Here is a 27,467-nt window from a genome sequence, read left to right as displayed (position 1 = left end):
GGCATGAAGTGACATCTCATCAAGGTTTTCATCTGCATTTCCCTAATGATCAGTGATGCTGAGCACCATTTCACCATTTCATGTACCTCTTGGCTATTCCAATAACTTCTTTGGGAAAATGTCTATTCACATCCTTTGCCCATTTTTTAATTTGCTTGTTTGATTTGTTTGGTTTGCTATTAAGTTGTAGGAGTTCTTTACATATTTTGGATATTAACCCCTTATCAGATATGATTTGCAAATATTTTCTCCCATGCCATAGGCTCCCTTTTCATTTGTTGATTATTTCTTTTGCTGTGCAAAAGCGATTTAGTTTGAAGTTGTCTCATTATTGATTTTGTTGTTGTTGTTGCTGGTGCTTAAGATGTCATATCCAAAAATATCACTGCCAAGACCTATGTCAAGAAGCTTTTCTCCTGTTTTCCACTAGGAATTTTATCATTTCCTGTCTTACATTCAAGTTTTTAATCCATTGTGAATTAATTTTGAGTGGTGCATGATCCGGGTCTAGTTTCATTCTTTTATTTGTGAATATCCAATATTCCCAGCACCATTTATCAAACAGATGGGACTTTCTCCATTGAGTACTCTTGGATCCCTTGTGAAATATTAGTTGATCACATACACATGGGTTTATTTCTGGGCTCCCAATTCTGTTCCATTAGTCTAAGTGTCTAATATTAGGCCTAAATCCAGCTCTGCATTCTAGTTTTATTTTTCTCAGGTTCCTGAAGAGCATGTGTGGCACTGTATATAAGCCAGGCGTGCAGTGTGTTAGAAAGAATATCAGATGGGGTGATAGATGAGGAGGATTCTAGTTTAGTGGACAAGATAGAGAACTAGAAGGAGCATGAACTTCAGACAAATAGACTTGGATTTGCAGCCTCAGTCTATCAGCCTTTTGCTGTGAGACTTCTGATTAAGTGACTTGACCCCTTTGAGCTTCAGTTGCTGAACTCGTCAAATATGATGACATACCCGAGAGTGCTATTGTAGGGACTGAATTCGAAGGTAAATGTAGAGTGCCAACACACAGTAGATAACAAACATTACCCCCTTTCCCTGTCCCAATGCTCTACTCTTCTAGTTCCAGTTCTGCCACTTACTGGCGAGGTGACTGGGCAAGTCACTTCTTCTCCCTGGACTTCAGTTTCTTCATATACTAAACAAACAAATAAAAGCTAAATTAAGCTACAGTCTTTAGCGTCCCTTTGAATTCTAATAACTACTATTTTAAAGTTACCAAATTCTCACCAGTAACAGGAAGTATATTCTCAAACGGTATCTGAATTAAAGCAAACATACTGAAAGCATGAAGGAAAAAATGCATCCATATTAATATATTTTTGATCAAAAATAGATTTCCCTTCCTAAGAGAACTGGACAACTAATCCAGCATTGCCAGTAATGAGGAAATGAAATTCAGGGTCAAATACAGCATACCAGACAACAGCCTTTCTGCTGAGGATTAAGTTGCCACACATACCCAGGGAAGTCACCTTTGCAAACACCGCCAACTAAAAGCTCAACCTCAGCACACAGAAGAAAAATACCCTACCCAGAAAGAGTAAACAGGAAAAAATGTAAAAGTTTACTGACCTCCTGTCCCCAAATACTTTATGCTACAAAAGTGATCAGAGAGATTTTTGTTGTTATTCTGGCATGTTTCCAGGCAAGACCAGTTTGCCTCTAAAGGAAATGCGACAAGTATCATATTGGAACATTGAAAGGAAAAGATTAATCTCCTGAAACATAAATGCATCAATCCCTTTGGCTGAGGGCTTAATATTCAAAATAACTTTATTAGCGTGTTTCCCCGAAAATAAGACCTAGCCAATCAGCTCTAATGCATCTTTTGGAGCAAAAATTAACATAAGACCCAGTCTTGTTATATTATATTATATTATATTATATTATATTATATTATATTATATTATATTATATACAGTCTTATATTATATTATGTAAGATCCAGTCTTATATTAAAATAAGACTGGGTCTTATATTAAGTTATGCTCCAAAGATGCATTAGAGCTGATGGTCTGGCTAGGTCTTATATTTGGGGAAACATGGTAGGTAATTATCCTTCATATAATTATCCCTAAACTCAGGCTCACAGAAAGTTAAGAACTTGTTCAAGGTCATACAGGAAGTTAATGACAGAGGCAGAGTTCATATTCAGACCCGTTTTGCTGCCAGAGCTAAGGTCTTCCCACTGTCACACTGCCCACACGTCTCCAGGTAGAAGTAAGCAAAGATTACGTTACTCAATATCCTGACCAGATTATCAAACAGAGATAGGGAGAGACTACCAGCTGCTAGGCTTCTGAGTCAGGCTTCATCATTCATGAAGAAATAAATTCAAAATTTGACAAAATTAAGAGTGTCTCAAAATGAGCTTTTGCTAAAAAATTACATCACTTTATTCATCAGTTTCAGGTGTACAAGACAAGGTAATACTTAGACGTTCATCATTTATATCACTTTTATTATTAAGACAAGTATCTCAACGTTCACATATCATAAAATGCACCATTTTAAAGAGTACAAGTCAGTGGATCTTAGTATATTCAAAAAGTTGTGCAACCATTACGCTATATAATTCCAGATCACTTTCACCACCCCCTGAAAAAGAAACCAGAAACTCATTAGCATCACTCCCATTTCCACCTACTCTACATTCAGACAACCACTAATCTACCTCCTGTTCCTATGGATATGCGTAATATAGACATTTCATATAAATGAAATTATACAATACGCAGTCTTCTGTGACTGACTTCTCTCACTTAGCATGTTTTCAAGGTTATTCCATGTTGCACTAAGTATCAGTCCTTCCTTTCTTTTTCCTGCCACATGCTTCATTGTATGGCTATACCACATTTGTTTAACCATTTATTAACTGATGGACACTTGCATTGTTTCAATTTATTTGCTATTATGACTAACGCAATCATAAACATTTGTGTACAAGTTTTTGTGTGGATGTGTTTTCAGTTGTTCTGGGAATACACATAGGTGTAAAATTGCTGGATCATATGGTAACTCTATGCTTATCTTTTTGAGGAATTGCCGAAACTGTCTTCCAAGTGATCTACACCATTTTATGTTACCAAAAGCAATGTATTAGGGCTCCAATTTTTCTACATGCTTACCAGTATTTCTCATTGTCTGTCTTGATGATACCCACAATCTCAGTGAGTTTGAAGTGGTTATCTCATTGTGGTTTTGTTTCATGCTATTACTAATGATACTGGGAATCTTTACATGTGCTTATTGGCCATTTATATTATCTTCTTTGGATAAGCGTCTGTTCATTTACTTGGCCCATTTGTTCCTCTAGCCTCATTGCTGCTTTCTCTTGTGTTAGATTATTTTCTAGTTTACTATCATAATTCCCTCGTTGCTTCTTTTATGATATAATTTTAATTTCTTAGTGGTTGTCCTGGGGATTACAATTAACTTAATTTATAATAATCTAGTTCAGACTAATGCCAATTTATTTTCAATAGTATAATAGAACTTTAGGCCTACATAGCTCCATTTCTTCCTCATCATTCATGCTATTATTGTTGTTAACCTAAAAATAAAAGGACAAAGTGAGAGGCAACAAGCACTTGTTCGAGATCAAAAAAAGAATAGTTATTTGAGAAGCACTGATTCAGGCAGAAACACAAACAGTATTCTGACTGAGAAACAAAGAAAAGGAGTGTTTATGAGAAAGGGAAGAGGAACAATTACATCAAGAGAAGAAATGGATTTCTATTGGTGCATATAAGCTAACACAGTGATGCTAATTCTAAGCAATGCTTCTAATTTTCAGTATAGTAGCTATCAGTCCAGAAGTCATAACAGTTCTTTGGGACACAATGTTAGTTTAGGCCAAGGCAAAAAGTTATTTTACCCTGTTTTAACATTCCAAAAGTCTGAGGCATAAGACATGCAAGGCAGTTCCTCTAGGATGGCAGCTCCAACTCCATTTTAAAATGGCTCCATTTATATTATTTTTTACACCATTATACGAAAGGTCAGACAATAAAGTTCGCAAACTAATCCTAGAAAAAGTGCTACAAACCTCATTGCTGAATATCACTTCAGTCACCTTCGAAGTACTCCCCTTGGGAAGCTGTGCACTGACGCCAGTGCCTAGTCCACCCTTCAAAGCAATTTTGGAACTCTTTTTCTGGAATGGCCATCAGAGCTTTGGTTGTATTACCCCGGATGTCCTGAATGTCATCAAAATGTCTTCCTTACAATATCTCTTTTATCTTTGGGTAAAGAAAGAAGTCACTGGGGCCAGACCGGGTGAGTAGGGAGCGTGTTCCAATCCAGTTATTAGTTTACTAGCTAAAAACTGCCTCACAGACAGTGCCGTGTGAGCTGGTGCATTGTCATGATGCAAGAGCCATGAATTGTTGGCGAAAAGTTCAGGTCGTCTAACTTTTTCACACAGCCTTTTCAGCACTTCCAAATAGTAAACTTGGTTAACTGTTTGTCCAGTTGGTACAAATTCATAACGAGTAATCCCTCTGATATAAAAAAAAAAGTTAGCAACATTGTTGCAACAAGTTTGCAAACTTAATTGTCAGACCTTGTACAAATTACATATCTATACATTATAAGTCCATTAGCACAGTTTTATAATTATTGTTTTTTGCCTTTTAAAGCTAACAAAGGAGTTAAAAACAAAAATACATTTATATTGCCTTTTATATAACCTATGTAGTTGCTTTCATTGGTGGTCTTTATTTCTTCATGTGAATTCTAATTATTCTTTAATGTCCTTTCATTTCATCTTGAAGTACTTCCTTTACTTCTAGGGAAAATCTGTTAGTGATTAATTCTTTAAGTTTTTTGTTTACCACAGAATGTCTGAATTTGTCATGGTTTCTTTATATAGTTTTGTGGGGTACATAGTATTTGGTTGGTAGACATTTTTCTTTATTTTTTTAAGTTAAGTATACTTGGTATACAATATTAGCTATATTAGTTTCAGATGTACAATATAGTGATTTGACATTTTTATACCTTACAATGTGATTTGCTCCACTAATTCTAGTAACCATCTGTGAAGGAGAATATAGCCTATAATACCGTGGTAAGTTTGCACAGTGACAGATGATAGACTTTTTTTTTCCATTACTATGAATATGTCACCCCACTGCCTTCTGTCCTTCATGATTTCTAATGCAAAGACAGCTGTTAATTTTTTGAGAAACTCTTGTACATGGTGTCATTTTTCTCTTACGGTTTTTACAAGATTCTTTGTTTCTGTCTTTCAACAGCTTGACTGTGATGTATTTAAGCATGTATCTCTTTGAGTTGGCTGAATTTGTAGGATAAGTAGATTAAAGTTTTTCACCAAATTTGTCAAGTTTTGGCCATTGTTTCTTCAAATATTATTTCTGCCCTTTCTCTCCTTATCATCTAGGACTCACATTATATATGGGTTCTTATGCTTGACAGTATCTATGGCCTCTGAAGTTTTGTTCATTTTACTTATTTTTTTTCTCTGATTGAATAATCCAATTCATCCGTCTTAAAGTTTGCTGGTACTATCTTCTACGAGTACAAATCAGAAGTTAAGCCCCTATAGTGAATTTTTTACATCACTTACTGTAGTTTCCAGCTGCAGAATTGTTATGGCTCTTGTTTATTAATTAAATTGAAATTTTATGTTTACATAAATTATATAACTACTCATATATAATATTTTTAATTAAACTTTATTGGGGTGATAATGGTGAGTAAAGATACATAGATTTCAGGTGTACAATTCTGTATTACATCATCTATAAATCCCATTGTGTGTTCACCACCCAGAGTCAGTTCTCCTTCCATCACCATATATTTGATCCTGTTTGCCCTCATCTACTACCCCCTGCCCCCTTAAACTAGCTAATTAGAAGTCTTTTTCTAGGAAGGCCAATGACGTGGCTTCCTCAGGGACAATTTCTATTTACTGTTGGTTTTTTTGTTGTCTTGTTCATGGGCCATTTTTTCTTATTTCTTTGCAGATCTCATAATTTTTTGTTGAAAAGTGAACATTTTAAATAATTCAATGTGACAACTTTGGAAATCAGAACTCCCTTCTCATGGTATATTGTTCTTGTTGTTGCTGTTTGTTTAGTGACTTCATGGACTAATTCTATAAAGTCTGTATTCTCTGTCATGTTAATCTCCTGAAGTCTCCATCAGTTAGCTTAGAGGTCAGCTAATGATTGGACCACAACTTATCTAAATGCTCTGAACAAATAAGTCTCCCAGCCTTTATTGAAGGGCTCAGTGTATATGCCTTCAGCATTCAGCCAGGTGTTTTCTAATTATGTTTTAGTCTTCATTTCCTGTTTGTACAGATCTTTGAGTCAGCCAGAAGTGGAAGATGAGAGCTTCCTCAAGTCTTTTCTGGACAGGTGCAAATTCTGGATATGAACAAAACGTGTGTGACTTTCTATATTTCCAGGAACATGCTGCAATGTTTAAAGCTCTCTATGGACATCTCATTCTCCAGTTTTTCCTCTTAGATTTATTGTTCAGCTTCTTATTTGCTACTATTCTTTTTGCTGATGGAGGCAGCTGTCAGGCTAAACAATTACCACTAATTGTTTTTGACAGATTTCGTTGAGGAAAACCCCACTTGCAGTAAGTCAGCTCCAAGTTAATTCATATTTGACAGACCTATAAGTGATATTTTTCCAGCTTCAGAGGAACTTCAAACCTATTCTGCCCTCTCCAATGACTGCTATGATGGTGGTTTTTGCAGCTTCCATGATTGTGTAGCTGTTAGTTTTCAAAGCTAGTGGAGCTGGAGAGAAGGGGATGGAAATAGGGCAAGTTTAAACACCACAAAATTCACTGTTATTCCAATTATTCAGCCATTTTCCTTGAATAAACACACCTTACAGTGTTGCAAATTTTGGTTTATTTCCAGAGTTCTTAGAAAGTTGATTTTGGAAATGTTTGCCAGTGTTTTTATTGCTTTTATGGAAAAGCAGCTTTTCCGTCGTCATTTTTCAACCATTCCCACTGAGGTAACTGGGTGAAAGGTTTTTGATACGTACTTTCAATTAACAAGAGCGTCAGTAATTGTTAAATCAATTTAAAATTAAGTTACTGAGTCAAAAGAAACCTCACTGTTCAATGTGTGTCCTCTGAAAGGCCTTATAAATGTTTTTAATGGTGATCAGAAGACTTTAAAAGCCCACTGAGGTTTATGACAAGATAGTTTCTGCATCCTGGTAACCTACTGTCTAAAAGGCTCAGACTTTTATATATCATCTACCTTAGTCCAACTACCTCATCTTATTAATAAAGGAGACTGGGGTCCAGAGATGGGAACTAAGTTGTCCAAGGTCACACAGCTAGCTGCACAGTCAGAAGGGTCCCCAATTCACTGCTCTAAAAGTGCTTTAAGATAACAATGTGTTGGCAGTCACAACCAAAGTATATTTGTGACATCCTCTTCTCTAACTGCCCTCACAAATGGTATTTAGGTTCCCCAAAAGCTTTCATATTTATTCTTCTTTGCTCATGTATATAGTGAGTTGACAAACACTGCAAGGCAGAAGTTGACAAATGTTTCAAGGAGGTTTGGACCATGTTTATTTCTGGCTTAGAGTTATGAACTCCTATAAGGCCTTTTACTGGTATATTTTTAACCAAACATCATGGATCATTACAGCATTTCTGAGATCTAACACTGCAAATGGCTCTGTAGAGTTAATGGAAAGAAAACAAAAGCTTTAGCAAGATCAGACTACTCAGCAGAGTGTTGTGGGAGAAAATAGTCACTAAAGAGTAGGAAGGAGGAGTTCGGCTCTTGCCTTTTCTTCAGATAAGAGGAATTGTGACTAAGAAAACTGGCTAGAAAAGGAAGAAACAGGCCTGCATACCACCACCGTCAGCACCACCACCATCACTACAAAGCACCACAGTATTCCTCAGTAATGTCCAGCAGCCCCAGGGCATTAAAAAGAGAGTCCGAGAAGAAATAACTACCTTTGGAAATTTTCAAAGGAGAAAGAGTAAAATGTTAAGAAAAGGAGAGGAAGAGAAAGACACTGTGCTAGATGCTTCTCAAGTCTGACATTACTTTTTCATTATCATTTTATTAATGAGAAAACAGGTTCAGCAAGGTCATGTAAATTTCCTAATACTATTATGCACTGTCTTCCAAAAGGTTTGTAAATTTCCAATGAAAGATGATAAACATAGATCAAAAGGCTTACAAATTTTTATATGCTATTAGCCAGTAAATTCATTTCTGGGAAACCACACCTAAAAAATAACCTGAATATAGCGGGGAGAAACCTTTATGCCCAAAGGTAGGCATTCAACATTATTAATGATGATGAATAATTGAAAACAAAAAAGTCCAGTGATTGGGGAATGATTAAGTACATCCACGTAATGGACTATTATTACAGTCATTAAAAAGGAGCAATACACAAAATGTATAAACATGGCAAAATGCCTATGATGAAAGATGAAAAAAGCAGAATACAAAACATTGCACATAAAATATTATTACAACTATGTATAGAAAATCATGCTCAAATATTTTAAAAGGACTAGAAGGAAATACATCAAAATAATTGTGTTTCTTTGAGTGAAGAGCGTGTATGTATAAACTTTAGAGCCAAAAACCAATTTAAAATCCCACGTAAGCTGCTTACTAGCTATACTTGTATTATGCTAGGCAAATTTCTTAACCTACCATGTTTCTCCGAAAATGAGATTTAGCCGGACCATCATCTCTAATGCGTCTTTTGGAGCAAAAACAAATATAAAATCCGGTATTTCATTATATTATATATTATATTAGACCTGATTATATTATATTATATTATATTATATATTATATTATATTATATTTTATTAGACCCGGTCTTATTTTAATATAAGACCGCGTCTTATATTAATTTTTGCTCCTGTGCTCGCTTTGGCAGCACATATACTAAATTTTTTGCTCCAAAAGACACATTGGAGCTGATGGTCCGGCTAGGTCTTATTTTCAGGGAAACATGGTACCTTAGCCTCAGTCTACCTCCTCAGAACTGCTCTGAAAATTAGATAAGGTATGCAAAACACTTTGCACATAGTATGTGCCCAGTAAATTACAGCTATTAATATTGTTTTCTCTATTTCCATATTTTATAGTAAAGTATGGTTACAGTGTGTAATGCAGAAATACCAATAAACTCAATTTTTATTGTTTTAAAAAGAAAACTGCCTAAGGTCATATAGCTAATAAATGGATAGGTCTGGATCTGAACCAAGATCCAGCCAAGTACAAGACCTTGTGCTTAAAATCTCCCCATAAAGAAACTGTGAGCCAAGGTGTCAGAAGGGTCATTAGCATGGCTATAAGATGGTGGCAAGGACAGGATGGAGAGCAAAACAGAGTGTGCACCGAGAAGAGCCAGTGTACTTCAATGGGAAATGATGCATCGTCTATGTAACAGACCCTTTTGGATTTCCCTGTGCTTTGAACTAGTTGAGCTTTTGCAAACTCTGGCTTGTCTGGTTGAGATTTAATTGACTTCCTCCTTTTCTTTGTGAAAGAAAACAGTTTTGGCACCTATCTGTAAATCAGACTGCATCCTGCTACCTTGCCCGATTTGCAAATAGCAAACTGTCAATCCTTTCCATTTCTTTCATTATATAGTTATAATCTTCCGAACTAACAATTCCAATCCCCCCTCCCATCTGACTTGGAGTCCTGGAGAACCAAAATCCAACAACCCAGATCGCTTCAGGGATTCCAGGTTGCCATATAACTGACCCTTCCCCAGGATCTCAAGGAGACCTGTTAACTGAAGCCCAATGACTTCATATAAACCTCTAAGGCCCACTGCAGACCATGCACTGGGCTAGAATTCTCCCTGGACAAAGCACTGTCTGGTCGAAGGAAGTCTGGTGAAATGCTCAGTTCATGTGTACACTTTTATGAAAGATGGCCAAGATTGTGCACAATGTCACCAAAAGCACTGACATCCCATGTTGAGAGCTTCAAAAAATCTCCATGAGTGGCACTACACAACCAAGAGATATTCACCCACTGACCTCTTAGACATCACTGGGACCTCGGGATTAACTCCTGGCTCTTTTCTTTAATACAAACTTTGATATTAATGTTTCTCTTTTTCACTTTAGGTGTCCCTCATGTTTTAAGATGCCTGATTTCCAGGACCCTAAAACAACTAAACTTCGCCAGCATCTCTCAAAAGATGGTCCAACTGGTTTTACAGGAAAAAAAAAAAAAGAAAAAAACAACATTAACCAAGGTCACCAAGCAACTATTTCTCAAGCTCTGCTTCATTTCAATCTGGAGGTTTATGATCAGCTGTGTTTTCAGCTAATACTCAGGTTGAACAAAAGTATGGGGCCTGGGAGGAACTAACAATGCTGAACTCTATGTGAGCCCTCTGCTTCCAGGAAGCAGTAATGGGTGGCGGATGGAACTTTCTACCTGCAAACTTAACTTTAAATCAGTCTGCCTGGTCCATCAAGGAATTTCTTCAAATATGTTAGGATGACTGCAATGGAAATGTGATCTGCAGTGTGAGATTTTAAAATGCTGAGTTTTCTTTCTCCAGGCATAAATAAACAAACTGCTAAACTCCAGTGGGCACCATCTTTTGGGGCAGAGGTCACAATCCACATGCCCAGAAGAACTATGCTACCAGGGTATCCCCAGTCGGTACCCAGCTTAATGATGACAAGACTGAAACTCGGGGTAAAAATATGAGACTTTCCAGTGCAATGTACCAGACACTCATCAGAGGTTTTACGGTTAAGGAAACTTTGGCGAGTCTGCCAGGGTCCTTCTTATCTCCTGCCATCCATGTATTGCTCTCCATAAGCTTCCAATACAATCCAACTCCTTCATGAGGTATTCCAGACCCTTCACTATCTACCGAGCCATCAGCATCACAAATTGATGGGCTGCATTTGGCCAACAGCTATGTTTCGTTTGGATTGCTCTAGAGCAGTGACAAACGCTATGGTCAGGGCTGTGATACACTTCCTCCCACTTGTCCCCGCTGAATATAGACTGCTCAAGGTAGGTCCTAGAGCTGACCATCAAGAGAAGAAACTTCAGAGAGGCTTTGGGCTTTCCCTCATGTCCTCTAGGAATCACTACCACCTCTGTTACACAACTGGTATCTACACTGGGATCAGTGCAACTGAGTTACCCCTTTCAGCCATCATGAATCATCATATGGAAAGAACTGCAAGACCCTTTTTACCTGTAATATAAAATCTAAAAGCTCAACCAAAAATTCCATCCTAACCATACTTTTACCAATTCTTCTAGGGAAACAGAAGATGTACCAACTCAGAACCAGTAGTGTTAGCAACTGGAGAGCATGGCACACTCTGCTGTTTCAGCTTCCAAAGGAACTATTGGTTCCCACCAAGAGCCTCCCAGCAGGGTCTCTAAGATTTCTTCCCAAAGCCTTCAAAGATCCTCACCCTCAGCTGTGGGAGCACTGGTGGTTCTCACAACCACCACAAATCCCAGCTTCCAAGATGACCAATTCAACAAAAACAAGTACTATGGCAGGCCAATGAAATTCTCACGATCTCAATAAAGGTCAGCTCACGAGTCAGCATCTTTAAAAACAACGGTCACATGATAAGTAAGAGTTTCTGGAGCTGGCAGGTAAATGTTAACTGACTTATAAAGGGTTATGAAAGCATACATTAAGAAGCAAATATGTCAGAGCCAGCAGCTCATGTGGAGCCCACAGACACCCACAGGAACTTGGCAGCACTGGGGGTCACTTCTATCTTTGTTTATAAGCCATTATGCTCAAGCTCACACACCCTTTTGTCCTGCATGGAATTGGTTGACATTTATGGTGGGATTCAGAGGCATGAGAGAATTGAAATACAAAGTTCAAAATGAAAGATGACACAGGACATATCTCAGATCTCTTGGCTTGCTTTGTGGAAAATGGGCACCTGTTCAAAGTCAAACCCTTCTAGCAGAAAAAAAGAGACATTCAGAGAATTCCATGTACCAGGCATCTCCAGTCTTTAAGATTACCAACTGATAGGTAAGTAGCAGTTATTTTAAGAGAGATGTTTTCATCAGTTTGGGCTGTAATAACAAAACACCATAGGCTGGGTGGCACATAAACAATGGAAATTTCTCACAGTTCTGGAAGCTGGAAGTCCAAGATCAGGGTGCTAGCATGGTTGGGTTCTGGGGAGGTCCTTCTGGGTTGTAGACTGCTGACTTCTCATTGTGTCCTCACATAATGGAAAGAAAGCTTGACAGCTCTCTGGGTCCCTTTTATGAAGGCACTAATCCCATTCATGAGGGATTAGTTCATTCATGAGGGCTCCACCCTCATGACCTAATCACCTCCCAAAGGGTCTATCTCATCACATTGGGGGGTAGGTTTCAACATGAATTCTGGGGAGATACAAATATACAGTCCATTGTACCATCCCGTGCCCCACAAAAGTCATGTCCTTCTTACATGCAAAATACATTAATTTTATTCCAACAACCCCGAAGTCTTAACTCGTTCCAACATCAACTCTTAGGCCTAAAATCCAGTCTCATCCAAATATCTAAATATGGGTGAGACGCAAGATACGAATTATTCTGATGCAAAACTCCTTTCCTGCTGTGATCCTATGAAACCAAACAAGTCATGAGCTTCCAAAATGCAATGGTGGGACAGGAATAGGTTAGACATTCTCAGTCCAAAAAGGGAGAAAGGAAAGAAGGGGTGATGGGTCCCAAGCTAAGTCCAAGTCTAGCAAGGCAAGTTCCATGCGATCTTAAGAGTTGAGAATCATGCTCTTTGGCTTGATGTTCTGCATTCCAGACCCACTGGGACGGTAGCCCAGGCTTACAGACCGACCGAGGTGACAACATTACCTCCCGTTTGGTGGAGGGCTATCCGCAGTGTGGCTCTCTGCAGTGGTCCCACCCATGCCATGGTTCTCCATCTGGCAGGGGGGTTATTGTACCCCGAGGACTCTGTAGGATAGCCCCATCCTTAAGATTCCCTGGGTATTGTCTTGTGCTTTGAAATGTAGAAGGAGGCAGCTCTAACCCCACAACCTCTGGGCAGGTGGTGGGAGTGGCAGCCCCCCACAATGATCTCTGAATCCCCATCAGGTTCCTCCTCTTGTCTTGAATAATAGGGCCTGCTTACAGCCAAATAGATCTCCAGTCTGGTCAGCAGGTCTAATAAGTTGATGGTCTTCCTTTATCCCATTTCCTCTGTTGCCTTTAGTCCTAGCTGGCATATTCTGCTGGTATAATCCCTTCTCTATTCCTGGCTTTTGTTGAGATGGTTGATTAACTCCATGGTTCAAACCCACACTAATCTCCCTATGAAATGGTAGGTCTACCACACCCTTAGTATTTCCTTCCAAACACACTTTCTCATTTTCTTGTAATATGAACAGGCAGAAAATTGTCCACATATTTAAGTTCTGGTTCCTTTTTGCATAACTATTCCTTTTCAATTCACTTCTCTCCCCTCACATTTTACTCTAAACAGTCAGGAGGAACCAACCCACTCCTTTAACACTTTTTCTCAGAAATCTCCTCAACCAATTATCCAACTTTATTCTGTGGACAAAAAGGAGGCCACACACCAAACCTGACAAGCTCAGGAGAGGCCAGCATGATGGGTCCTACAAACTCAGAGACCAAAAGTAACCACAGGGTGGTCTGAACATAAAAATTCCTAACTAAAGCGGGTCATGGCAGGCAGTCACGTCCTAGGCCTGTAGCTTCCTTGACAAAGGTCAATCTTTACCTTACTTGAGCCTATCTGTTGTCTTTTTGCATCTAAGATAACATACCTTTGAAAGGTCAGGGTAATCTTCTTTTCCATACCCCTCAGGGCACAACCCAACCATTGCACCAGACCACAGAACCCCACATAGTTATCTTGTGGCCCACATACCATCAGTGCAATAAATGTTAATTAGCTATCCTGTCCCCACCCAAGTAAAATGTATGTGTCTCTCCAATTTACTTTTTACCCAGTCCCAGAGATTCCCCCACTTTGCTTTCACCCACCTCCTTCATCTACCACCAATGGATTCCATGTGACCCCCCCTATGTCTCCTCCTTTGACTCTAATGTATAAAAGAAGCAAATGGCAAAACTGCCATTTTCTGCAGCCTTTTCTGAGTCACTTGAGATTTTGCTTCCTGGCAATTGTCATCATTTTGGCTCAAATAAACTTACAAAAATCTACAGGTTAAGATGTTTCTTAGGTCAACAATTGCTTGCAAGTTCTACCTTCCACAAAACACTAGAACACAAACACAATTCAGCCTAGTTCTTTGCCACTTTATAACAAAAATGGCCTTTTCTCCATTGTCCGATAATATGTTCCTCATTTCTGTCTTAGACCTCACCAGAATGTCCTCTGCCATCTGTATTTCTACCAATATTCTCTTCATGTTTACTTAGGTATTTTCTAAGAAGATTAAAGCTTTCTCTGCCTCTCTTTTCTCTTTCTGAGCTCTCACCAGAACTGCCTTTAAAATTCCATTCACAGAAACACAGGCTTTTTCTACAATGCACCTCAAAACTCTTCCAGCCTCTGCACATTACCCAATTCAAAGCTACTTCCACATTTTTAGGTATTTGTGATAGCAGCACCCCCACTTCTCAGTACCTATTTCTGTCTTGCTGAGTGCAGGCTGCTATAACAGAATACCACAGACTGGGTGGCTTATACACAACCGATTTTATCTGTTGTTTATTTCTCGCAGTTCTAAAGGCTGGAAGTCCAAGATCAGGGTGTCACCATGGTCAAGTTCTGGTGAAAGCCCTCTTCCAGACTGCAGAATGCCAACTTCTCCTATCTTCACATGATGGAAAGAAGGTGAGAGAGCACTCTGGGGTCTCTTTTATAAGGACACTAATCCCATTCATGAGGGCTCCACATTCATGACCTAATTACCCCCCAATGGCCATACCTCCTGTAACCCCCATCACATTGGGGGTTGTAATTTTAATATATGAATTTTGGGGGGTGACACGAAAACATTCAGCCCAGGGCAAAGTACAAAGTAATCAAATCTTACGTTAACAATAATTATTAAATAGCTACCATTCATTTAGGCACTATGTACACCTGGCATTGATCACGTCATCATTTTACAAATGAGAAAAATTAACACTCAAAGAGGTATAGTCACCTACCAAGGTTACACAGTTCATAAGCTGCAATGCTGCAGTTCAACCTACTCCACAGCCCATGATGCTAAATTTTAAGTAAGTCATACCCTTAGACCAACATAGATTTGCAGAAGTAGAATGAAGTGGCGTGAAGAATGAAATTATCCAAATGCAAACATTTGCCTCATTAGTTAGTTACACTGCCACGTTTAACCAAAACAAGTAATCACCAATCTTAACCTCATAAAAGTACTCATTGCAGTATTATTCACAATAATGAGAAATTTGAAATAAGCTACATTTCCAACAATAGGTGAATAGTATATAAAGTATGGCTCCTAGAATAATAAAATTTGAATGTGTGCATTATTCATTTATTCAGCAAACATGTATTGAGCACCTACTATATGCTAGGTACTCCTCTATGTGCTAGGGAAACTGCAGTAAACAAAAAACCGTGTCCTTGATCCCTATGAAACTTACAAAGAATTTTAAATGATATGAGAAAATGGTTATGTAAAACGTTAGATTAAAAAGATAAAATTATGTATTTAGCATGAACTAAATGGCATACACATAAAACAGATACATGTACAAAAAAAACAATTAAAAGATAATATGCCAATACACCCAACACATTGTTTCTGTGCTGGAAATCTTATTTGAATGAAAAAGGGACTCAATAAAAAATCTGACAAAGGTTAGTGACTGAAAGTAACCTCACAGGATGACCCGATCATAAATTCCTCACTGGGCGTCATGGTGGGTAGTCACACCCCAGGCGTATTACTTCTTTGTAAAAACTTATTTATTTGCGTTAAGCCAGCCCTGTCCACTGTTTCTGTACGTTTAGGTGAACACACCTTTAAAAGGCCATAAGTAATCAATCCTCTTTTCCAGACCACTCAGAGCATAACCACCCTCAAGAGAGCACATAATCTTATGAACTATTCTGTAAACCAGTCATGGAGATTTCTCTGCCTTGCTTTCTCCCACTTTCATATAATCTAGCTTACCTTGCGCTTCCTTACTTCCAAATGTATAAAAAGAACTGCAAAATTGTCATTTGCTGGAGCATTTGAGATCTTACTTTCTAGTATGTCACCAGTTTGGCTCTAATAAATGCTTATAAAAATTCTCTACAGGTTTGGACATTCTTATGTTGACATTTACTTGGCATAGTCAGCAGGAGTCTGAAGAAGCCCACCCAGGACCACCCTGGGGACCTGGACCTGGTGTTAGGTACCACCAAAAACCCATCGTGCCCCACTGGCCCCCCACTTTTCATTGGGGGAACGTGGGTGAGTTTTCTTTTGGAATTCCAGTCCTCCCTGCTTTAGGTAGCAGGTACTAAATTGACTGGAGCTGTTCTCAGGAAATCCTCGAGGTGGATAAGGATTAACATAACCCAGAAAAATGAGTAGAAAATGGGGAGCTACTTTTATTTTCGGGGTTTTTTTTGATTGCTTATTAAGAGTTCAAACACAATATTTGCTAGTTAAATGAGAGACTGAACTCTCTTTAGCTCTGAAGATAGAGAACATTTGCTTCCCCAACCTGAATCTGGTATATACTTAGATGACTAAGAGTCATTGTGAGGTTGCCTGAGGAAAATTTCCTCTAGGGTGTGAAGCGGACCTATAGAGATAGCCACCACATTTGGCTCATGCACGTAAAGGCTGCTTTGCCCTAGAATATTTTTAGACTCTACAGATTCGAAAGGAAAACTAAAATTAACATGGAAATCATGCCTCTGAGGTCAACAAGCCCCCGGACAGTCAGTCTCCCATTAATACTCTTGGAGGAGACAGCCACGTAAGGATCCTTTGATAATGCAACTTTTACGTGCACAACTAGAAAAAGCCAGCTATAAAATTAACTGGAATGAATCATTAAGTGTATCATGAATTGATCTCTGAAGTTTCAAAAAGAAGATTTAGATCAACCTATGACATTGTTTAGATGAAGAATTAGAAGTATTGAAGCAGCTGCCCTTATTTTAAAACTGGGTAGGTCATTTGGAACTTGACTTATATAAATTGCAAATGCCTCCAAAACAAAATTTGGATCCAACTGTTTTTATAAACTAGTGAAATTTCCTCATGGCTAAAATGTCTGTGTGTGTGTGTGTGGTAAATTTGAGATAATTTTCTAACTGCAGGTGGTATTGTTAAAATTAATTTAAAGGCAAGTGCTTGTAAGAATAGAATATTCTAAAATTCACAGAAATATAGAAACTAACTCAAGTTATTATCATAGGAAATTTTTTTCTCCTTCCATCACCATATATTTGATCCATTTTACCCTCATCTACCAACCCCGTTCCCCCTTACCCTCTGGTAACTGCTAAACTATTGTCTGTGTCTATGAGTTTTTGTTTCACATTTGTTTGTCTTGTTCTTTTGTTGTTTTTGGTTTATATACCACATATCAGTTAAATCATAGGGTTCTCTGCTTTTTCTGTCTGACTTATTTCGCTTAGAATTATACTCTCAAGATCCATCCATGTTGTCACAAATGTTCCTATATCATCTTTTCTTACCGCCGAATAGTATTCCATTGCGTATCTATACCACAACTTCTTTATCCATTCATCTATCGAAGGACATTTTGGTTGTTTCCATGTCTTGGCCACTGTAAACAAAGCTGCAATGAACATTGGAGCACACGTGTCTTTATGGATAAATATTTTCAGATTTTTTGGGTAGATACACAGGAGAGGGATTGCTCGCTCATACAGTATTTTATACTTTTATATATTATTCATATTTAATACAAGCGACATTTAATACTACAGTTGGGGGGACTTCCAGTCAAGATGGCACACTGGGTAAACTGTGCTCACCTCCTCCACAACCACATCAAAATTACAAATAAATTATAGAACAACCATTATTGAGAACCACCTGAAGACTAGCCAAACAGAAGTCCTATAACTAAGGACATGGAGAAGAAGCCACATGGAGATTGGTAGGAGGGTGGAGACGTGGACTGGGCAGATCCCACATCTATGACGTAGACATTAGGAATCTGGAGGAATATCCCGGCTGTGGAGGTCCCAGCCCCACATCTGGCTCCCCAGCTCAGGACACCAGTACCTGAGGGGGAAGAGGAGTCCCCTTACATCTGGCTGTGAAAATCAGCAGGGATTAAGTCTGAGAAAAACAAAGGGCTGCTGCAGACTGAGGTACTGCTCTTAAAGGGCCCATGCACAGACTCACAAACTCACTCGCTCTAAGCTGCAGTGCAGGGGCAGTCGCTCAAAATGCCAGGGACATACAGGTAGGAACTAAACTATCTTCAGGGTGAGGGCTGGAGGGGCAGGGGTGCAGTCAACTCTCTCTGGGGATAGAAGTGTGGGTAGGCACCACTGTTCCTTTGTTGAACGCTCCTCCCACCCAGGTGGCCTGGCACAGGCAGGAGCCAAATCCGTGCTCTCCATTAACCTGGCTAACAACATGCATCCCAACCAGGTGATTCCCTGAAAACCTGTCACAACTAACTTGTTTGCCCCACCCAAGCCTCTTCCACTGGCTCCTCCACACAAGAGGGCTGTCTTGTCTCATGCAGAAGTCTTTTCAAAATCTCTCACAGATCCACAAACCCCAAACAAGCAGGGGACATCCTCAGTGTACCTTATAGCTCTAGCTAAGAGGCTCCAAGTCCAGCATAAGTGGTGAACAACCTCAACTTGCATTTTAACTCCATCAGATGGCCCCAAGGCTGGCATAAGGGGCAACCAGTCTTGGCCTGAAGCATAGCATCAACTAAGCGGCCTCAAGCCCAGCACAAGTGGCAGCTAGCCTTGGTTTGCAGTGCAAACTCTCTCAAGCACTCCCAAACCCAACATAAGCAGAAACCAACCACAGATTTTATTGTAGCTCCTACAAGTGGCCTCAAGCCCAGCACAAGCAGGAGCTAAACTTGGCCTGCATGGGACACCTTCCCAAGTGGCTCTAGACTCAACTCACCTGGTAGCTAGCTTCAGCACACACAAGAGCACCACCCTACCAGCTCCACAAATGACTAACCAGAAGGGTGGACTCAGTTAAGGAAAAGCAAATACCTACAACCAAGATTGTTCTACCCAGCAAGGCTGTCATTGAGAATCAAAGGAGAGATCAAGAATTTCCCAGACAAGAAAAAGCTCCAGGAGTTCATCACCACTAAATCAGTATTAGAAGAAATGTTAAAAGGACTTCTTTAAATATAAAAGATAAAAAATGTGAAAATATAGTAAAGAAAAAATTTCTCACTAACAATGGCAAACAATAAGAGCAGTGGATCAACCAACTAGAAAGCTAGTACAAAGGTTAAAAGATAAAGGTAGGAAGATCATGTGCAATTACGACAATGAATTAAGGGATACAAACAAACACACACTAACAAAAGTAAAAAATAATTACAAAAACAAATGTGGAGGGGGTGAGTAAAATAGTAGTGATTCTACAATGTGGTCAAACATAATTGAACAACATCTTAAAATAGAGTGCTATGAACACAGCTTGGTTATATATGAAGCAAATGGTAACCACTAACCAAAAATCGAAGAGATTTAAAAGAAATAAAGACAAAGGATTCCAACATAACACTACAGAAAGTCATTAACATACAAGAGAAGAGAGCGAGAGAATAAGAAAGGAATGAAGAACTACAAAAACAATCAGAAAACAATAAAATGACAATAACTACATATAGTATATCAATAACTTCATTAAATGTAAACATAAATGCTCTAATCAAAAGACACAGAGACACTGAATAGATTTTTAAAAATCCAATTAACAAATGGGCAGAGGACCTGAATAGACATTTCTCCAAAGAGGACATACAGATAGTCAATAAACATACGAAAAGATGCTCAACGTCACTAATCATCAGAGAAATGCAAATAAAAACCACAATGAGATATCACCTCACACCTCTCAGAACGGCCATCATCAATTAATCAACAATCAACAAGTGTTGGGGAAGATGTGGACAAAAGGGAACCCTCATACACTGTTGGTGGGACTGCAGACTGGTGCAGCCACTATGGAAGGCAGTGTGGAGGTGCCTCAAAAAATTACAAATAGAACTGCCTTACAACCCCACAATTCCACTTCTGGGTATTTATCTGAAGAAACCCAAAACAATAATTCAAAAAGATAAATACTGTGTTCACTACAGTATTATTTACAACAGCCAAGATATGGATGTAACCTAGGTGTCCACTGATAGATGACTGAATAAAGAAGATTTTATACACACACACACACACACACACACACACACATTATATAAAATGGAGTATTACTGGACCATTAAAGAAGAATGAAGTCTTACCATTTGCAACAACATGGATACACCTAGAGGGTATTAGACTAAGTAAAGTCAGTCAGACAGAGAAAGACAAATACCATATGATCTTACTTATATGTGGAATCTAAAGAACAAAATAAACGAACAAATAAAATACAAACAGCCTCATAGATACAGAAAACAAACTGATGGTTGCCAGAGGGGAGGGGGTTGGGGAGCTGGGTGAAAAAGGTGAAGGGATTAAGAAGTACAAATTGGCAGTTACAAAACCATCACAGGGATGTGAAATACAGCACAGGGAATACAGTCAATAACATTGTAATAACTATGTAAGTGCCAGGTGGGTACTAGACTAATCGGGGGAGCACTTTGCAAGGTATATAACTAAGATAATATTGTATGTGAACTGTAATGGAATAATTTAAAAATAATAATAATAATACATTTTTATATTTGAGTTCTGGGGTTCATAAAAACAGAGGGTGCCAAAAAATGTATAACCATTTTAAGAAAGGAAAAAATTGTATGACAATTGTAATACTCAATATATACCCATAACCAAAGATGACTACAAGTCGTGTATACATTTTTTGGCACCCCTGGTATATATAAATACAATTGTGTTACTAACTTGCTTCAGTGCCATCAGATGATTGACAACTGTTCTGTGGTTCAATGTTCTCATCTAACAAATGCTTTACGCTAACTCTTTAACTCAGTGGTCACCAAACTTTTTCTTAAGTGGCCAAAGGCCAAACATTTTAGGCTTTGAAAGCCATCCAGTCCCTGCCACTGCTACCCAATGCTACTGTTTTCCCGCAAAAGCACCCATAGACAATACTTAAGGGAATAAAAGTGGCTTACATCTCCTGTTGCCTGAAAAGCTGTGCGTGTATTAATGCAAATTTTAAACTTTCTAAGGAATGTGTTTGGTGGAGGAAATTCACTCTGAATCATTTCAGAAAATAAACACCAAAAAAATCGCTCTTGAATCTACCCTTTCGAAAAATACGTATTTTCATGTATTAGATTCTTTAAAGAAAAACTCCCCTGCAGATTTACTGAGTAAAAGGCCTCAACGGAGGTTCAAGGGATATCTTTTCATTGCTTTTGGTGAGGAAGAAATGGGACCAGGAAAGAATGTTTCTTGATCTTTCTTAAGCAGCCTCCCATGAGCTTGTCATTGGACCACAGGGGCTAGCGATGCCATTTTCTGCATATACAGACGAAGGAGGCTGCGTGGTCTGAGACCTGACTCGAGAGGACATGGTCACATGTAGCTGAAGACTTACCAATGTTAATCTCATCATCAGTCAGAGTGTCTCCAATGAAATCAAACTGAAAGGACTGCAGCGTCTGGGAAAATTTCTGAACAGCTGTGGAATAACCTGCAAAGGAAGGAAACAGGAGACATGGTCAACATGAATGCCCCCTGACTGATTCCCTCATCTCTGTTAGGGCAGATAGGAGAAAAGCAATGGGAAGTGCTCCCAGCCAGTAGCAACTTGCACTGAATGATGTTTTAAAAAAAAATCACACAGTCAGTAGATGTAAGCAGCCAAAAACCACAAGTAAAGAGGAAAAAAGACAGTTTAAGCGTAGTGCAGTCTTTCTTTTAAGTTATGGGATGTGTTTTATCTTCAATCCCTTCCTCTCTAACCTGTTCAACTCAAAGCTTGTAAGACCTAAAGCTGCTTATTATAATCCTAAGGACAACTTCTTAACCATTTGCTGAATGCCCTTTATGGGCAATAGAGTAGATGTTTTCTCACTTCATCACCAAACAAATACAGACAATCATTCTACAAAGAAAAAATTAGCTCCAGGTCCCAGAGCTAGCTGGGAGAGTCGAAACTAGAAGCCAGGTGGTCCATTTGCCTCTCAAGGGGCCTTTCCATGACAATGTGGCAACACGTGGACTTTTTAGGCATTAACCAGATGACGGCCTGGGTTAGGATACTACCTGGCAGGAGAACAAATGTAACTTATTCAGAGTATTCACCAAAGGACCTAAATTAAGGAGGGAATGAATGAAAAATCTGAGGGTGGTATGGACAGAGATATGTTTTTATTTTTGGTCAGTGATTTTGAATTTTAGTAAACAGAAGTTTAGTGATGGTATAAAATAAAATCACAATTAGCTACCCCTTTGACAAGTTATCTTTATTGAAATTTTTAAAGTATGACCTGTACCAAGAGGTCGGGACAACTTTCCAGCCTTGCTACTCCAAGAGAGGTTCTCAGGCCAGCAGTAGCAATGTCACGTGGGAACTTGATGGAAATACACATTTCTGTGTCACACCCCAGATCTGCCATCAGAAATCACATTTTTATACAATCCCTAGGGGATTTTGTATGCTTTTAAAAGTTTGAAAAGCATTGTTCTAACCAACTAAAGTAACCCACTAGAGCATCGGCTAGGATAATTCAAGCTTGCTGATTATTTTGGTTCCCTGTTCTCTTTTCTTCTTTTCACTCCCTAGTTTCCTCATCCTCCACCTTCACATCCATCAGATACACAGGCTTACTGAGAGTTTCTGCTCTCAGGCTAACAGAAATGGAGACAATGCAAACAGCATCTATTCCTTTCAGTTAAGCGATCACAGTCAAACACAAAACGTGTTCAGACATTTGGCTAGAACAGATTAATCTGCCATGAATTTTATCACCATCTCATTTATATCCCGTTTCCAGAAGTATTTATTTTCAGTATTTAGTGCCTTGACCCTTTGAACACATCATTGGTAGTAATAATAAATAATAATAACAATAAAGATTTTACAGAGATTGGGAACTGCAGACCAAGTTACTATGCTTTCTCTAATTTCCACACTTTAGAATGACATTTCCCACTTCAAATCTGGGCCACATAAATGTGAGAGTAGGATGCGCAGCCTGCCTTCCATATTTCATCAGCAAAGCGAACACAAAACTGGCTCCATGTCTGGGGGAAAAAAAATTGCTTTTGTCTGGCTTCCTTGTCCAGCAGAAGAAAAGCACAAGCCTAGAATTCCCCATGTGCTCTCTGTTTCACTCAGGGAAATTAAATAAAAATGTCCACTATGTTGCCCATTCACACAAATCAGGATTTCTTAAATTTTACTTGAGCCAAGCAAGGTACAGTTATTAATCATTCCTCTTTTAGAATTACCTAAACATTTCAGAAACCACAAATATGATTTTCAACATTTATGGTATTTTGTAAATGAAGCCATGGAGTGAGGAAGGAGTTACATTCATTCCCTTTTTCAGTATTTGCACCACTTCTTAATTTTCAAAATTTTTTTCAATTACAGTTGGCACACATGAAGAACCATGTCTTCTTCATTTAGTCTTCCCAACTATCCAAAGGTAGGTATTCCTATTCTTACCTCATAAACAAACAAGAAATGAGACAATGCCGACAAATTACATTCATAAACATAAACAACCATAAATTAACAGCTCTTCATGGAAAGATCTTATTTATTTTGCTTCTGTACTGAGAAAAGTGCCAGGAAAGATTCGTATATATTATATTTATTTATTTAGATTAAACTTAAATTTTACTGAACTTCAGTACTCCTCAGAGTCCATAATGTGCTAATGTATTTTAGGAATCACCCTCAACGTCTTTTTCTGTATGTCCTTAGTTATAGGACTTCTGTTTAGCTAGACTTCAGGTGATTCTCAATGATGGGTGTTCTGTAGTTTAGTTGTAATTTTCAGGTGGTCACAGGAGGCGGCAAGTACAGTGTTTACTCACTCCACCATCTTGACCAGAAGACTCATATATTTTAGATAAATGAGTTTGGTAACTTCTGGATTCCAAAGTGTCAACAGCTAACTTAGAAGTGCTTGTAATGTATGGGACATTTATTTCCTTATCATCCTAAAATTCACTGCATTACTCCAAACCACGTAAGCTTATCATTTTATCCTCCCCAATACTTTTCTATCCCTGTCCACCAACCCATGATCTCATAATTTTTTCAAACTTTCTTTGAGGGTTCTCTACCACCTTCTAATTTTTCATGTGTCCTCTATGATGTTTTTTCCTCACCTTTTCCTTACTCATTCTAGAATGTAGTTGGGTAATGCTTTTTAGGCAATTGAAGTTTTGTGGGAATGAGGTAGAATATAAAGAGGCTTAATTAGTTAATTAATTAACTAATGTTATAGATACCAATTTTCTTTTAATCACTACTTTTTAAATCATACAGAATATACTCTTCTTTTTTTTCTGTCAGCTGTTTTTATTGCTATTATTATTATTATTATTATTATTGTTTATTGGGGTGACAATGGTTAGTAAAGTTACATAGGATTCAAGTGTACAATTCTGTAATACATCATCGATATATCACATTGTGTGTTCACCACCCAGAGTCAATTCTCCTTCCATCACCATATGTTTGATCCTGTTTACCCTCATCCACCACCCCTTTCCCCCCTTACCCTCTGGTAATCACTAAACTATTGTCTGTGTCTATGAGTTTTTGTTTCTTTGTTTGTCTCGTTCCTTTGTTTCTTTCAGTTTTATATCCCATGTATAGTGAAATCATATGGTTCTCGACTTTTTCTGTCTGTCAGCAATTTTTTGATGGAATTTGAACTATCAGAAAAAGAGTGTTTTGAGATCTCAGATTGTCGTAGGGGTTGGGGCAATCCCTAAACCAACGAGGCACCAAACTCGAGATTTTTACAGGACTCTGAATCTCCAAAAGTACAGAAGGTAGTGGACTGAAGATGATTGCTTCCAGCACACATTACTTATTAGAGGCTATAATATAACACTGCGGTCTTTTGTGAAATGGTTAAAATATAAATGTCAAAGAAGACCAGCACAGTGAACTTGAATTCACTACAGAATATACTCTTCTACGTCTAACTTATTTTGGTCTGCACAGTGTTTTGTAAATACATCTATGAGAAATTCATTTTTTGTTGCTGTGTAGTATTCCATTGGGTAAATACGCCATCATTCATTCATTCACCTATTCGTGAATATTTGTGATGTGTCTAGTTTTTCCCTATTATCAATAAAGCTGTTTTAAACATTCATGTATAAGCCTTTCTGGGACACATGTTTTCATTTCTCCCAAGTAAATACCTAGTGGTCCAATGAATTTCAGTTGATCCACATACTTTTTAATTTTAGCCATTCTACTGGGTGTGTAGTGATATCTCACTGCAGTTTTAATTTGCACTTTCCTGAGTACTAATAGTGCTATCTTAGTACATACTTATTGGACACTTGTAATATTTTTTTTCATGAAGCATATGTTTGAATTCTTGCCCATTTTATAATTTGGTTGTTTATCTTATTATTTTTGAGCTGCAAAATTTCTTTATAAATTCTGGACACAAGTTTTTGTCATATACGTGTATTACAAACATTCTCTAAACTAACAAAAGCTTAACAATCTGAGGGCTGTGATCAAGACAAAAGACTGAATCTTGATAGGAATAGGGAACTGTGTGGTACATTAAGTTAACCTAATCAAATCACCCCTCCCCCACTCTACAGCAGCACTGAAAACCAACAGGCTCACAATCACAGTGGCTGTGAAAACCAACAGGTTAGCAGCCCCTGGAGGAGAAGACAGAACTGGATGGGAGTTTCACACAGACCCACTCTCAGATTATTATCACTATTTGTTCATTTTGACAGGTCCATTCTTAGGGCTTGCCTTTGTCCTAACCAAAGCTCATTCTGTGTAAACAGTGCTGTCACTGGGCCATTTGTCAAAAGCACTCATCTCAAATTATTCAAAATTGTGTTGGTCTGAGGTGATGTAAGGGGTGAAGTTATCAAGAGGTTAACCAAAGCACTTGGGATAAAAAGAATGACAAATTGGAGTATGGCATGCCCATAGAGGGCCTATAAAGCTGCAACCTATTCCTAGAAATCTACAAAAACGGGTACAGGCCCAGGAATGTATGCACACCCAAGGCTGTGTGCATGCCTGTGAGAGACTTAAGAAGACCCTAAGCTCTCACTTCTGGCTGACCTTGAGACCCTGCACAAGCAGGGAGAGAATGGCAAATTAAGGCAGAGTTGTAAACTACCTGGCGAAATGTTGAAGGCATGCCAGAATACACACACAAAGCCCTTCAGCAAAGGCTGGGAGACTTACTGGTTCCAAATGCTTCGTGAAATCACTGTCCAATCGTGATCTGAACACTAAGGTAACCTACCAAAGGCTTCAGTGGCTTCACACAACAAAAGATGCTGACCATAATACAGAGTTAGTCCAGGAGGTTAAAAAACAAGCAAACAGCAACACACAACAAATCCTGGGGAAAGGAAGAGGATCTAATTTTCAGAGTTCACACATTATATTATTTTAAATGTACACATCTCAACAACAAAAAAATAGGAGATACATAAAGGCACAGGAATTGTCGGCTCATACTCAAGGAAAAAAACGTAATCAATAGAAACTGTCCATGAGGAAACCCAGACATTGGACTTATTAAACAAAGTTATTTTTTTCAATTTTTAAAATTTCCAATAACAGTTGACATACAATATTACATTAGTTTCAGGTGTACAATATAGTAATTAGATATTTATATAACTTACAAGGTGCTCACCCCAATCTAGTACCTATCTGACACCATATCATGATAATATTACTGGCTATATTCCCATGTTGTACTTTACATCCCTGTGACTCTTTTTTAACTACCAATTTGTACTTTTTAAATCCTTTTAAAATTTGCTATTTTAAATACGTTCAAAGAATTAAAGGAAACCATGTCTAAAGAACTAAAGAAAAGAATGAGAACAATGTCTCACTGAATATAGAATATCAATAAAGAGTTGGAGGTAATTTTTAAAAAACCAACTAAAATTTCTGTAGTTAAAAAGTACAATAATTGAACAAGTACAATCCATGAACTTAAAGACAGATCAACTGAGATAAATCAGTCAATGGAACAGAAAGAAAAAAGAATAAAGAAAAATCATTACACTAATTAACACCAATCCTCCGCAGAATTTTCAAAA

At 38.3% G+C, this 27,467-nt stretch overlaps 1 protein-coding gene across 5 annotated transcripts in view; it reads right to left on the bottom strand.

Annotated features, from left to right (window-relative positions):
• The window catches only part of OPHN1 (oligophrenin 1), a 314,749-nt gene that overhangs the window by 198,477 nt on the left and 88,805 nt on the right, over positions 1 to 27,467 (bottom strand). For all 5 annotated transcript variants that reach the window (XM_081043828.1, XM_081043829.1, XM_081043826.1 and 2 more), the window contains exon 3: positions 21,766 to 21,861. In XM_081043828.1, the coding sequence (XP_080899954.1) occupies positions 21,766 to 21,861 (96 nt within the window). The remainder of the gene's footprint in view (positions 1 to 21,765; positions 21,862 to 27,467) is intronic.

Source organism: Rhinolophus hipposideros, assembly GCF_964194185.1.
Source record: "Rhinolophus hipposideros genome assembly, chromosome: X".
NCBI lineage: Eukaryota > Metazoa > Chordata > Mammalia > Chiroptera > Rhinolophidae > Rhinolophus > Rhinolophus hipposideros.
The sequence above is the reverse complement of the archived record's forward strand: the minus strand, read 5'-3'. Positions and strand labels throughout refer to the sequence as shown.